This window comes from Pleuronectes platessa, chromosome 23 (assembly GCF_947347685.1).
Source record: "Pleuronectes platessa chromosome 23, fPlePla1.1, whole genome shotgun sequence".
Classification (NCBI taxonomy): domain Eukaryota; kingdom Metazoa; phylum Chordata; class Actinopteri; order Pleuronectiformes; family Pleuronectidae; genus Pleuronectes; species Pleuronectes platessa.
In genome coordinates, this window is record NC_070648.1 from 14334140 (window position 1) to 14347921 (window position 13782).

The 13782-nt window shown below is 45.5% G+C and overlaps 1 protein-coding gene across 1 annotated transcript; it reads right to left on the bottom strand.

The window, feature by feature from the left end:
* Positions 1-2055: 2055 nt before the first annotated feature.
* Positions 2056-12969, bottom strand: c23h4orf54 (chromosome 23 C4orf54 homolog). Its single transcript, XM_053416751.1, has 3 exons — positions 12892-12969; positions 12570-12624; positions 2056-6712 (listed from the first exon to the last, which is right to left on the bottom strand). Exons 1-3 carry the CDS (start codon positions 12967-12969, stop codon positions 2064-2066), a joined length of 4782 nt encoding a protein of 1593 aa, XP_053272726.1. The 3' UTR covers positions 2056-2063.
* Positions 12970-13782: the final 813 nt, after the last annotated feature.

A 13782-nucleotide genomic window follows, 5' to 3' on the forward strand; every position in this document is an offset into this window, starting at 1 on the left:
GCTCGGCTACGATGCAGCTGAGGCTATCTGCTCGCATGTCGCATGCCGTGTTTATATAATTGCTGATCGGTAAAGCTGGCCTCTCCATCTTTCTGTCTTTAAACGACTGGTCCTATAAAAAGCCGGCTCACCCTGCTGAGACTCTGACCTGCCAGCCAGCCTCTCGATGTCCAGCAGCAGCTGAGGCTCTTGGTGTACACGCATAACAAACACCTGCCACTGCCTGACCTTTTACCATGTCCACCACAGTACACACACAACACCTAGCCCATGGAGAATCGTATGTCAACGTAATCCCCTGTATCCCTGCTGTGATATCAAAATTCATAAACTAGTTCAGGCTGCTCAATTGCAAACTTTGTAATCATATATTGTCTTTTTTACATGCAAGACAAATCCTAGTATATGACTGGTCCGTATGTATGTCGTCATCCAAATGAAATGATTCTAGAAAACTGTTTATTTGAATATGGCTAATTTGACTCAAGGCAAGATGTAAAATTGTAATATAGAGAGTGCACCCCCCATCCACTATGTACTTGGAGGGGTTTGGGGATAATATGACGGTTTCTATGGAAACACAAATGGTTATAAGTATTACAGACATAACATATTCAACTAAAATGGTATTTAGTAGAGCACATACCTGCACAGTACCGTTAAATTAAATCAAGCTCCACCATCCACCCATAATCAGGGATAGATAGAAATCAGATATCAGAATTAGTCTAATGTGGATTATTCTGATAAAAACCTTCCCAGATCTGCTCCAAAACTGAATCGAAGGTTTACATGTCTCATCCCACATCACTCCACTGAGTTTTATCGAAATGCGTTTGGGCAGTTAATTTCGTAATCCTGCTAACAAACAACAAAACAAACAAACAAATCAACAGGCCGGGCGAATACATAACCTTCTTTCAAAAACAACAGGGAAATAAACACATTTTAAAGTCAGATCAGTTTTTGTATAATGTTAATTCATCCAGCTTTTTTCTAAACAACCGGTTGTTGCTAGATGTGTTATTTATTTATTTAGCGCTGGGGGGTCTTCATACTATGAATAAGTAGAACATTTTTAACCAGGAAGGTAAAGGCAGTGCAGACCCTCTCGCTCTCTCCCGCCCTTTCTCTCTCTCGTATAGAGCAACAATGAAATGCTATATTGCCTTCTAATAATAATAATAATGCTAATATATGCCAATATACATACAATTGTGTTTTGTGGGATCTTTTTAGTAAAAGCTGTTTTACTCAAATGGTCTTTTGAAGAATTATTATTAATATTATGTTTATTCTGTTGACTTCTTTTGCATTTTTATTCTCTTTTCTACCTCATTCTGACTTGTCTGCTGATGTAAAAAGGGAATGTCTCTGGTGTGGGATCAATAAAGTTGTATATTATCTTATCTTATCTTATCTAAATGGGGAAATGGGCAGCAGGGTTTGCGTTGGTAGCAATAGTAGTGGTAGATTCATCTGTAAATAATATATGCGCTAGTATATTGTCGGTGTTCTTTTGTGGACATGATTTGGATCTTCAGCCTAGATTTTGTCATATTTCCAAATATAGGTGAAGGCTCAGAGCTATTACAATACCCTGAGGCAGGATTTATATCACAAGATTTAAATTGTTGTGAGCGTATCACAGAAAGAGCAAACACCGACATATTTATCCACATATTTTTTTATTCTTTCCATTATTTATTTTAGTTTTCTGAGACAAATAGCTACAAATAGTATTTCTTTGCAAACTAATATTCAAGCCAAGTTGATACTTTTGTTTATGAGGTAACGGGCCAAAAGTTTGGGACCTCATGCTTGACCTCCATTTACGACTGCAGAAAATTTGTCATAAAAAAATCCTTAGTAGAAAAAGTTCAATGAGGTTCTAAGAGTTTCCTCTCATGATTTCATTTAAGGTAATCTGTGATTTTAATAGATGATGGATTTTAATATTGAAATGCATTTAGACCATTATAGTACAATATAAAATCTGGCCAACACCAGTCTGACTTAGTCTCGATGATAGGATCCACTCACCTGTCCACGTGAGCTGCTGTTTATCTGTGCTCCACCACGAAGCTCATGGTGGTCCCATCAAATGAGGGCGGGGCAATGATCCGGGGCCCCTGTTGGGATGTAATGCTGATGACCGGCTGCTTGACGCCGGAGTAGCCCTGTAGCGGCCGGCTGGTATAGGCCTGCTGTTGAGAACCAGTGGCCACCTGGGGAGACTTCCCAGTTGCCATGTAGTAGGGGCTCTCCATGTACATCCCCTCAGTCTGCTGGGACATGGCTTTCTCGCCACTCTCCATCCCCGGCTGCATCGACATCTGGGACTGCACCAGCGTCCGGGTCGGGATCATTGAGGGTGTGGGCATGAAGCCTGGGTAGATCATGTAGGTGTGTCCATATGCTCCGGGACTGAGTGCCAATGGTGAAATTGGCATGGGCACCGGAGTCATGGGAGGCTGCGGCATGGGCACATCCACATACTGGCCTGTTTCTGGGTCGAAGAGGCGCTTGGTGGCCGGCTGCACAGGAGTGTCCACCAGGTAGTAGTTTCCAGTGGTGGGATCCAGGAGCATCTTCCGCTGGGTGGCCTGGAAGGGGTCCATGGTGGGAGCGGGGGTGATTGCCGGGGAGAAGCAGTAAACGTGCTGCTGACTGGGGGACATGCCCAGTGGTAAGGAGTGGTAGATGGTAGCAGAGGGTATCTCTGGCGAGCATGTCTCCATCACGATGCTGGAGCGTTTGTGGGTCTGGCTGTGGTCCTCATGGCCCCTGGCACCGGATCCAAAGTATCCTGGAGGAGTGGTTGGGTGGGACTGAGCGGCGGAGGAATACACGGATGTCCTATCAGCACAAGGGGGCTTTTTGCTGCTGCTGGCATGAGACTTGACCGGAATGGTTATATAGTTCTCATTGTCCTGTGGAAATCTGTCCACCTCTATTGATTGAGCTCCATCGTTTCCACTTCCCCTTTGCTGGCAGATTTTTGATGACACGGGAAGCTTGGGGGACTTCGGGACAAAGTTTTTGGTGCTGTAAGGAGTTTGTGCGGCTGCGTTTGACTGAGTCACCTTAGCGGCTGCGGAAGCTTTGAGGCTAGAGCTGAGGCTGAACTTGTTTGTGCTGCCTGTGGTGCCAGTGGTTTGCACCGACTTAGCAAACAACCTGTCTTCACGGCCACCGGATGTCTGAAATCCCTTGAGAGGGTCTTTGTCCTCCCGCCGCAGCAGGCTGTCACCGCTAGGGGATGCTGTTCGTGCTGGTGGTGTCTTGGTTAAGTTGGGATAGGAGTCTCGTCTCAATGGCTGGTACATGTTGGACCCTCTCCCTATGTCCTCCTCGGGTCCTCCTTGTCCCTCGCTAGCTAACATCGAGAGTACGTGGCTGTCTGTGAGGGGCTGCAGCTCATTCTTCCTTTTCCAATTATTTTTCTCATACACATAGAGCTGCTCCATGGTCTTCACGGCAGCCTGGAGTTTTGCCAGAGCCCCCTGGTTTGCCATTTTGGACTCGGGTTTCTTATCTGTAATATCTGATGTTTTTTCCTGTTTATTTGAAGCCATTCTGCTTTCAATTCTCAAACCAATGTCTCCCTCTGTGGAATTATTTGAGGCTGCTGTCCCTGCTGCCCACTGTGGTAGAGCCCCTTTGGCGCCCTCTGGAGACGCTCTGTCAATGTCCAAGGGATCCCGGTTAGACAAGTCAATATCGCCACACTGTTTTCCGTTATTATTTGTATTCACGGACTGACATTTTATCACTATGGGGGACACAGAATTGGGATTTCGACCGGGCGTTTGCTTCTTTAGCTCTGGATGGTTGTCAGCCGATGCGGTGTTAGATTTAGTGTCATTGTTATCCAAAGAAACAAAGTGATAGGAGCTTTTAACTAGTTTACGCACGTCCCTCACCTGGTGAATCGGAGTCTGTAGTTTCCCTATATTGTCTCTGATGTCTCTGACCATGAAATGCGGCACTTTATCTGAGCACTCACCCTTCAGAGCTGCAGCCAGCGCCTGGCATTTGAAGTCATCCGCTCTGGCGAGGCTGGCCGCGTTACAGCCTATATTAGGAGCGCGCAGCTTGGAGACGCCGAAAGGCTCCGCTTTTTTGTCCCTGACGCTCCTCAAGTTGATTTTAATTTCCGGAGATCTGGAGGTAGCGACGCTCCTGGAGTCCGCGACGTTTAAAGTGTTGTCGGAGCGCGGTTTCACGCCTCCTCCCTCGCCACACGGAGAATAACTCCTGCTCTGCAGCTGCTGTCCGACCTCTCCGTCACCGGGCAGCAGTTGGATACTTGGCACAAACAAATGTGACATTTTAGTGGATTTGCCGCTGCCCGCCGTGCGCTGATCCCCGTCGCCCTCTCTGTCGTGAGCCGACGGCGGCTTCTCCTCCCGAGTTTGATCGTTTTTACGATCCTTATGAAACTCTAGCTCCTCGTCCCTCCAGCATCTGAACGCGCTATTCTGGCTGCGGAGGAGCGTGCTCCTGGACGCTTCCAATGCGCCTTTTTTAGTATCGGTTCCAACCTCGTTTGCCGGCTCCAAATTAGTTTCTGGTACGGGAGCGGCCGCGTCCTGTCTCCGGGACTCGCTCCTGGTATCGCACGAGCCGCTGTCCACAAGGTCCCCTAATTCATCCACGCACATTATGGCGTAGTCGGAGCTGCTCTCTGAGAACCTGGAGCTCTGCCGTTGCAGCTCCCTGCTCCCCTTCCCCTGGTGACTGTCGCTCTCCTGCTGCACACAGCACGGAGAAGGCGCCCGCTGCGACTCGCTGATCTCCCCCCTTTCCATCTTGCGCTCCTGCTCGAACTGCATCTTCTTAGAAATCACATTTTTGATCAGGCTCGATGCAAATATGGCTTTCTTGTGCGTGTCCTCCATGGTTTTAGAGGGCGGCTTGCTGGCCACTCTCTTCTGGCTGCTTTGCAAACTGTTGGTAACCTCATCCGTGGAACGTGATCCTGCGGCGTTTTCTGCAAAGTTCGTGCGCCTTTCTCCACCAGACATTCCCGATTTGACATTGCATCGAAAATTCAGGGTCTCCGTGAGTCGTATCATCCCACTGTGACCCTGGCTGAATTTCCCCATCAGCTCTATTTTGTTTGTGGAAGACGACGCACCATGGGGGTTTCCACTTAGAGTGAAAATCTTGCCGGGGGGCGGTTTGATGCTTGCCAGTGCAATGTCCTTATAACCTCTATTGTCTATGTTTTTCGCTATTTCAAAGGAGGCCGTCGAGTTTCGCTGGGAAACACCTCTTTGGTCCAGTCCCTGTGACATGTTCATGTTGCCATATTTCAGGTCGACAAACGTGGACCACCTGTTTATCCCTATGCCGTGCTCTGATGCAGAGGACTCGCTGGAGGTGCTGAAATTGATGGCATCAAAGTAAGGGTAAGCCAGGCTCTTGAAGGTTCTGGCTGTCAGGTTGCGCACCTCCTTGTCAGCGTCGTCCAGCTCGCTGACGGCGCTGGACGCACCGCTGGAATACTCAGTGACCTCTTTCCCCTTTAATTTGCCGCCAAAGTGCACGCGTCCTGGCACAGCTATGAAGCACTTTGCCCTGTCACACAGCGTCTCTGTCTTCCCATCAGCTCCCCTTAACACATAGCGACCCAGGTCTCCGGAGCGCCCGGTATGATAAAGAATATTTCCATGCTCTTGGATCTTGCCAGGGTCATTTATAGCTCGAGAAGTGGCCCTGATTGACAGGCGGATCTGTCCCCCACTGTTTCCACTGCACTGCTGCTGGTGCTGCTGCCTCTGGGGCTTTGACAAGCTCTCATCTGAGCTGGTGATCTTGGCCGCGTCGCACGGATCACTTTCAAGCAGAGTGCTGACTGTTGCTGCTGCGCCCTGAGAGCGAGGCTGGCCGCCGGTCCCCCTCTCCCCCGTCGCCCCGTCTCCGTCGAACGAAGCATAATCGACAAAGGTGTACACCTGGTTGTTATCCTCAATGTCCCAGCTGGTGGAGGAGCCCGTCCCGAGGTCGTAGTCCCCTCCGTGGTCAGACAGCTCAGAGAGCTGGATCTCGTGTGTGGTAATGTAATGAGACTCGTCCTCGGTTACGCATGGGACGCAGTCATCAGAAAGCACCAAAGTAACACCATCTTCCTCTTCATCTTCATCTTCATCATCCGACTCACTTCTCCCACTCAGATAATTGTCATCACAGTGTAATTCACCATCTCTTTCTGTCTTCAAGTCCTCGGGTTTGGACACATCCGGCTGCGTAATGGCGCGCTCGCTTCGGTCTCCTGATTCGAGACGACCCTCTGACTTTGCGTTGAGACAAGTAGGAACTGATGACGATGATGAATAAGGGAAACACTCCTCGCCAGCTCCTGCACGTTTATCAACCACGGAACCCCCTTTCCTCTCAGAATCAATCTCTGCTTTATTCGCCAGCTCACGGGTTGGTCCCGTTGCGCACGGAGCTCCCGCGCTCCTCTTGTCAATAAGGACAGACATTTGGTTTTTCAAACCAAAGCAACAGTCTTTCCCAGCTTTTGCCCCTCTTGTCTTCTCGTCCACGAACTCAAAATCGACGTAATCGATTTCGTCTTGCTTCACCGGGGCATCCTCACCTCCATGAGCCGGTTTCTGGAGCAGATCTTTCATCGCCCGGAGAGTCGCCGAAGTCTCCACGCAGCTTTGCTCCGTCTCCGTGGTGGAGTGGCAGGTTTTAGCTTACATTTGGTGTCAGACAGACAAGAGGCGACAGAGATGGACCCCCCCACACACCACCCAGGGTCCCCCCCGTCCTCCAGACAGTGATGGTGCTGCGCGCAAAGCTCCTTGCCTGGTTAGACAGTCACTCTGATGACACGGAGGCGCTCCAGAAATTCCAGCTCACCGTGACATGAAGGCCAAAGCCGAGGATCTAAAACGGAACAGAGACATTACCAACTACCGTCTGGCTTACATGGGTCTCAATACGGGGGTCGCGGACCAAAGGGGAGTCGTTGAGATGACCTCCGTGCAATACGGCGTACCTCTCTCTTGGGAATATTTCAACTTCTGTATAATTCCCACAAAAACAACATTCAACTATAACGTGGAGAAGCATAGAAGATAACATAAACCACTCATATTTTATTTTTTGTATTATTTTATTTATAACACCACCTGAACTATCTCTAGACATATACCAGTGTTCATATGAAACGTGCAAACCGCAGTTATGAAAGAAAGGACAGGGAACTGGTGAAAGGTCTGAGAAAAAGCGCAAAACTTTAAGATGGAATATCTGCAGATCAGATCGGAGAGGTTAAATATTTTACAGAATGAACAGAGGAGCCGCTGCAGGCATCAGCATCTGCAATATCTTTATGTCTATAGCCACTGGATGTTTCACTGAGGGGGCAAATGCAGTTTAATTTTTTCCACATTCGAGAAACTAAGATTCAAAGCAAATCCAAAGATTGATTTCATATGTTCTGAGGGCATCTCTGAAAAAAGGATGCATGCCACTGCCGACCACTCAAGTTGTTTACATTTAGCAGGTTCCTACTATTTTGTCTATTAAGGGAAGCTAATTTTCTCCTGGTAGACATCAAGTCAACTGAAATGTATTGTCATGCTTACATGACAGTACTTACTTACAGTATGCAGCTGAACGAAATGGTGTTTCTTAAAAGGCCAATGTGCAAAAAACATAAAATACAGAACATAAAAATGTATATTACTATAATATGTCACTTGATTTACTATTCCCATTGTCCATTATATGTGTGTGTAGAGGTGGTAGAAGTGGTGGGGTGCTTGATTGTGTGTGTTTGTTGGTGGGCAAGGGGTGGATTGCATGTGTGTGTGGGGAGTGGATGGTGGCAGCAGGTTGTTTAGGAGTCTGTCTGCTTAGGGAAGAAGCTATTGCAGAACCCTGTGGACTTGGTTCCGATTCTTTTAAACCCTTTGCATGATGGCAGTGGGACAAACGCTCTGTTTAAGGGGTGGGAGGGGTCCTTAATGATGGAACGGGCTTTTCAAGAGCAGCATGTTTTCAAAATGTCCTGGATTTGTGTAGGCTTAATCAGTGCACGTATTCTTGAATTATGGTTAAAAACGGGCTTTGGAAGATCAGTTATATATATACATAAATGTATGTATTGTTTAATTGAGTTTAAATTTCTTTACTTGTTTAAATTTTTTCTAATTTTAATTATCACCAATTGTAAAATGTATCTAATTTTTCGTGTATACCACGATTGAACTAATACGAAGGCCTGTGTATCAGATCAGTTGTCATGACAACAAACCTAATGAATGTATATTTAGGACATTACAAGAAGATGAGTGACAGCCTCTTTCTGCCGGACCGACGAATAACATGTCTGAGCAGACAGACGACTCACTTGCTGTTTTTAAAAATACACGCGCGGCTCAAATGTGGGCACCGCGGCAAAATGTGAAAAGTGCAGCTATGTAGGACAGGAGGGAGTGTACGCAGGGTTTTGTGACACCTCAGATGGAAGCAGTGTGGCAGATAAACACCCAAGTGACAACAACTCAGCAGCAACTCACCCAGTGAGGAGAGAGCCGTCGTGCACGTACGACTGTTGAAGCTCTCCAGGGGTTAGTCTGTGTCACCGGGGGCCGGTCTAAGGCAAGGGGTGAACAGGGGCCTTTGGAAGATGCCAGAGGTTCCAAAACATAAATAGGTGCAGCTTCGATCTGTAATTTTTTTCCGGAAAGGATTCATGAAGGTTAGGTTTTATCAGATAGTTTTATCGTTGCTAAAACCCTCTTATTATTTTGGTGGTTAGTGTGAAGTCGCATGTTGATCATTGGAAAGAGACATTGAAAACATCTGGCAAACCCCAAAACTATGCAACTACATGGATAATTAAATTTTGGTTCTAACAATGGAACCTAGGATTGAAAAAAATATTGTTCCATGTTAAACTGTTATTTTAAAGTGGCAATTATTGAATTCCAATAAATGCCTAAACCTTTATTGACCTAAATAAAACTGAAAGATTACATAAGAGCAAGAAGTGTGTGAATCCTACTTCTTCCCTTCTTTCGCTACTATAGTAGCAAGAGTAAATAGTGTTAGTAATTATAACATCAAAATAATATTGTTGTTGTCATTGTTGATCCTACAGCTCTGGAGTCAGAGGAGAGAGAGAGAGAGAGAGAGAGAGAGAGAGAGAGAGAGAGAGAGAGAGAGAGAGAGAGAGAGAGAGAGAGAGAGAGAGAGAGAGCATGAGGGGAATTCCCCCAGCAGTCTTGGCCTATAGCAGCATAACTGAGGGATGGTTCAGGGCCCACCTGACCCAGCACTAATTATAAACCTTATTAAAGAAGAACATTTTAAGTGTAACCTTAAACCCAGACTGGGCACTGGTTCCACAGGAGAGGAGCCTGGTAGCTGAAGGTTCTTCCTCCTGTTCTACTCTTTCAGACTCCAGGAATCATACTATATGATCTCCAGTAGAATCTTGATTTGAACCTTTGTTTGCATGACCAAGCTTCGTTAAAACTCATTTGTAACTGAAGAGGTTAAAAGTCAGAAGCACACATGGTTTCAAAGTTACTCTTCAGCACCATAGACAGCTCATCTTTTATTGTTTTGTGATGAGGCCATTTTTAAGAAGCCTGCTCACGACATATGGTTTCCTGTAATTCTGATCTCTCTTCAGATGGGCATTGTGGGAAAATATGATTGGTGACTTCATGATGTCACCAATGATTGAATGGGCTTATAAAAATAGTAATAGTAAATCTATTCGTCTTCTACATGTATGGGAACTCTTAAGCATCCTAAGATATTTGAATTCCTTCGTTTTTTTTCAGTTTTGCATCTGATAAGTGTCATCAACATGCCCACTTGCTTGCTTTGAATTACATGGAAATGTTTCTGATATGTTCCCACATAGACGAAGAAAGGTAGAGAGGAAGAAAAGACTCGGACACTGACAGAAGCTCAACACAGAGTTCAGTGCTGGTCTGAAACCAGCTTCAGTGAGATACAGCCTAAACTTACTGGGAGACTTTTTCAACCAGTAAATAACTGATAAAAATCCTACCTTTTGCTTTATATCTGTTTATCTTGTCCCTCAGCAGCAAAACAGTCAAACTAAAGTAATGTCTTAAATTTAACGTCAAGCTCACATGCTTCCCCATCAAGGGTTATTTAGCCTCAACTGCGGAGAGTTGAATATTCTGTTGCTTTACAGTCTTGGTGCATTCCAGATTTACTGGACATCCTGCAGATGAAGATAAGGATTAGGAAAACAGACTAAGCTAAAACCCATGTCGTGTCAATCATGACTCCAAGTACTGACGAGTAGAGCCTCCTAAAACTGTATGTATGTCAGTTAGAGTTACATAGATGACAGATGTGGCGATGCTGCAGTTGCGTCCGGAATCTGATGTAGGGTGTGAATAACTTTGGAATGAATGAGTATCTTTTAGCCACAGATGCTAGTCACAAGGGCGCCATCACTAGGATCCTGACATACTGGCTGATATGAATTTTGTGCCAATTGGCTACTTTTAGTCTATGTCCACAAGAACAGAGAGCTTTGGTGACAATGGGGGCCCGTTTCAGTTTGATAACTGCAGGATTGGGTTTTAGTCTGGACGGAAGAAACTGATGACATAGACAACCATGGTTGCTCCCTGATTGGATATGTTTTTATGTTTTATTGAGCGTCATTAAAAGACCCCCCTTTAAATCTTTCATCTTTCTCAATCACTCTTTTTTACAGACTATAGATAATCAAAATATAAAATAAAATAAAATTTGAATAACAAAACAATAGATTAAATTAGTTACTGGAGCAAGTATATATATATATCTTGTAAGGATTTGCATTAGGACGACCTATGTAATTCAAAAGCAGGTCATTCACTGGTTTCCCTAAACTGATTAAGGTAACAATTTATTTACACTTCACTTATTAATTAAAAAACCCAGATCAACGATACTAATATATTATATGCACTTATACCCTAATATGAGTGAAGTCTATTTAATTCTGATTGGGTCTTATCCATCTTGACTGTACTACCAGTAGTGTGTGAAGTATAGTGTTGTAGTGTTGTTTACTCTGCCAGTAACCGTTCCACCTGGTTATCAGAGAAAGAAATCCACTTCTTGCTCTGAGCCGACAGAGCTGACCACACCACAGCCATGCTGTTCCACCGTCTAATTTTCAAAATAGATAAAAACCTATGCTATCGTTTTCATATAGCGTTTTTGAAAATCTATAGAATGTGTATCTAAGATATCTGTCTCAGTTTTATGAGACATTTGTGTGATGAGTAACACCGCTGTGACTTATGTAGGGGTTAGCCCTGCAGCGTCAGGGAGTCCAGTCTGATTGGAATGAATAACTGGGCACGCTGAGGGTTTTGCTGGCAACGAACCCTGGCCTCACCAAGGGGCTGTGATGTCTGCTGTTGCTGTTGGTAGGCAAAAAATCCCCCCCCCCCCCCCCCCCCCCACCATGCCTTCCTGCCAGCACTGTATACTGTTGTAGATAGTGAATGGGAAACCAGAGAGGAGCGAGAGCCCAACTGGGTGAAACTCTGCTCTACATGTGTCAAAGACTGAATACAAGTATGCAACCCATATATCCTGTTCCAACATGACCAGGTAGGGATGCAAAAATAATCAATGACTGATGATTTCATGTCGAGGCAACACAAAACCCTTTTTTTCTAGGCGTGTTTAATTATTAATTGATATGTCAACAGGACAAAAATCACAATCTGTTCTTTGCCGAGCTGTATGTCTTTTGATTTCCATCCCAGTTCGGCCAGTTCATTCTGTGTGGAGTTTGCACGCGGGTTTGCTCGGGGTACTGTGGCCTCCTTCCACAGTTCGAAGAAATAATTGGAATTTCGGTTGATTGGAGACTCTAAATTGACTGTATGTGTGAATTTGAACCGGAATCATTCGATCAATGAAGTGAATGCTTGTTTGTCTCTGTGTTGCAACGCCTATCGCCCAATGTCAGCTGGGATTGGCCCCAGCGCCCCACAGGCCTCAAAGGATAAGAGGTACAGATAATAGATGGAGATAGGAAAGTATGGTGGAACACAAAACTAATTTTCCAGCACTATGTACACCCACCAACATCAGCTTCCTCTTTGCAGTAGCTTAATACCATATTACTACATCGTGCATCAAATTACACTTACCTTTTTGAGCAAGATCCATGAATTATTTATTTAGAAATCAATGAAAATGTTGCAAAATGTCCTGTCTCACAATATTAAGGAAAGATCTGATTCGCATAAAAATGGAATGAGTTCGTCTTCGACCCTTTCACCCAGTTCCATGTTAATTTGTCCAGTGGTTTTGCTTAATTCTTTCAAATAACTAATTAATATAATTACAGTAATGATACACTAACTTGTAATATGCATGTTGCATCCTTTCAGACTCAGAGCCCAACAGAAATAATTACTACTGGACAAGTTCACAACAGAAGTAAATCCTCCAGAGGATCCAGACAGCAGGTGGGGAAGGCAGAGGCAGGATGCCACGTATACATCCTGCTGCAGAGATCACATGTTTTTGTTTGAGCACACCGGCAACACCGACAACACCGGCATTGGCTCTCATCACCAAAAGCTCTCTTGACATCTTCGTGGAAAAAAGGCATGATTATCATATTGCCTTATAAGGGGAGTTTAGAAAGATGTCCAACCTTTTCACACTTTCCTTCATTAGCCAGGGGGAGGAGGGGAGAACTGTGTCCACACAGTTCTTTTGAACAATAATATACAGCATGTAAATAATAATAATAATTATACTAATAATCCTATCACATATTTTGTAGTACCTGGCTGTGCACCTCAACAATAATCAGGACTGGACCTGTAATACAAGAAGGGCTAGAGCAGACCCTACCTGCTGAGGAGACTGAGGTATTTTGGACTGCAGGGGGCGCTCCTCAAGACAAGCTATGACTGTGGTGGCATCCGCCATCTACTTTGGAGAGGTATCTTATGCTGGGGCAGCAGCATAAAAGGGCCACCTCGGCCCTGGGAAACCCCCTCGACCCAGTGGAGGTGGGGGACGGAGGAGAATGATAGCAAAGCTGTCATCAATGATTAAGAACCAGTCCCACCCTCTGCAGGAAACCATCACAGCACTGGGCAGTTCCTTCAGCCAGTGGCTGTTCTACATGGAATATATTCCGAGACAAATGCCCCCCCCCCAAAAAAAAAGTGAATGCAATACGCTTCCGTATTCTTCTGTTGATTCTTTTTTTTTTTTTTAATCTTGCCATTGAAATAGGCCATCACTTCTCAAAATAACTTCATGACTTTAATGCTGTATAGACCCACTTACATAAATCAATTTTTGTCCTGTATTGTTAAATGTTAGAATATCAAATTTAATCAAACGGCTGTTATGTGGGGTGGAACTTGTAGCTCTAGGTCCAACCCTCCTCCTTTGATGTGCGCCCCAGGATGATGTGCGCTGCAGGATGATGTGCGCCGCAGGATGATGTGCGCAGCACTATGAGGTGCACCGCAGGACGATGTGCGCCACACCACGATGTGCGCTGCGCCACACGAATGTGCGCCACACCAAGATGTGCGCTGTGCCACAGGACGATGTGCGCCACACCATGATGTGCGCCGATGTGCGCCCTAGGATGATGTGCGCCGCAGGATGATGTGCGCCCCAGGATGATGTGCGCTGCAGCATGATGTGCACAGCAAGATGATGTGCGCCGATGTGCGCCCCAGGATGATGTGCGCTGCACAATGATGTGCGCCGCAGGATGATGTT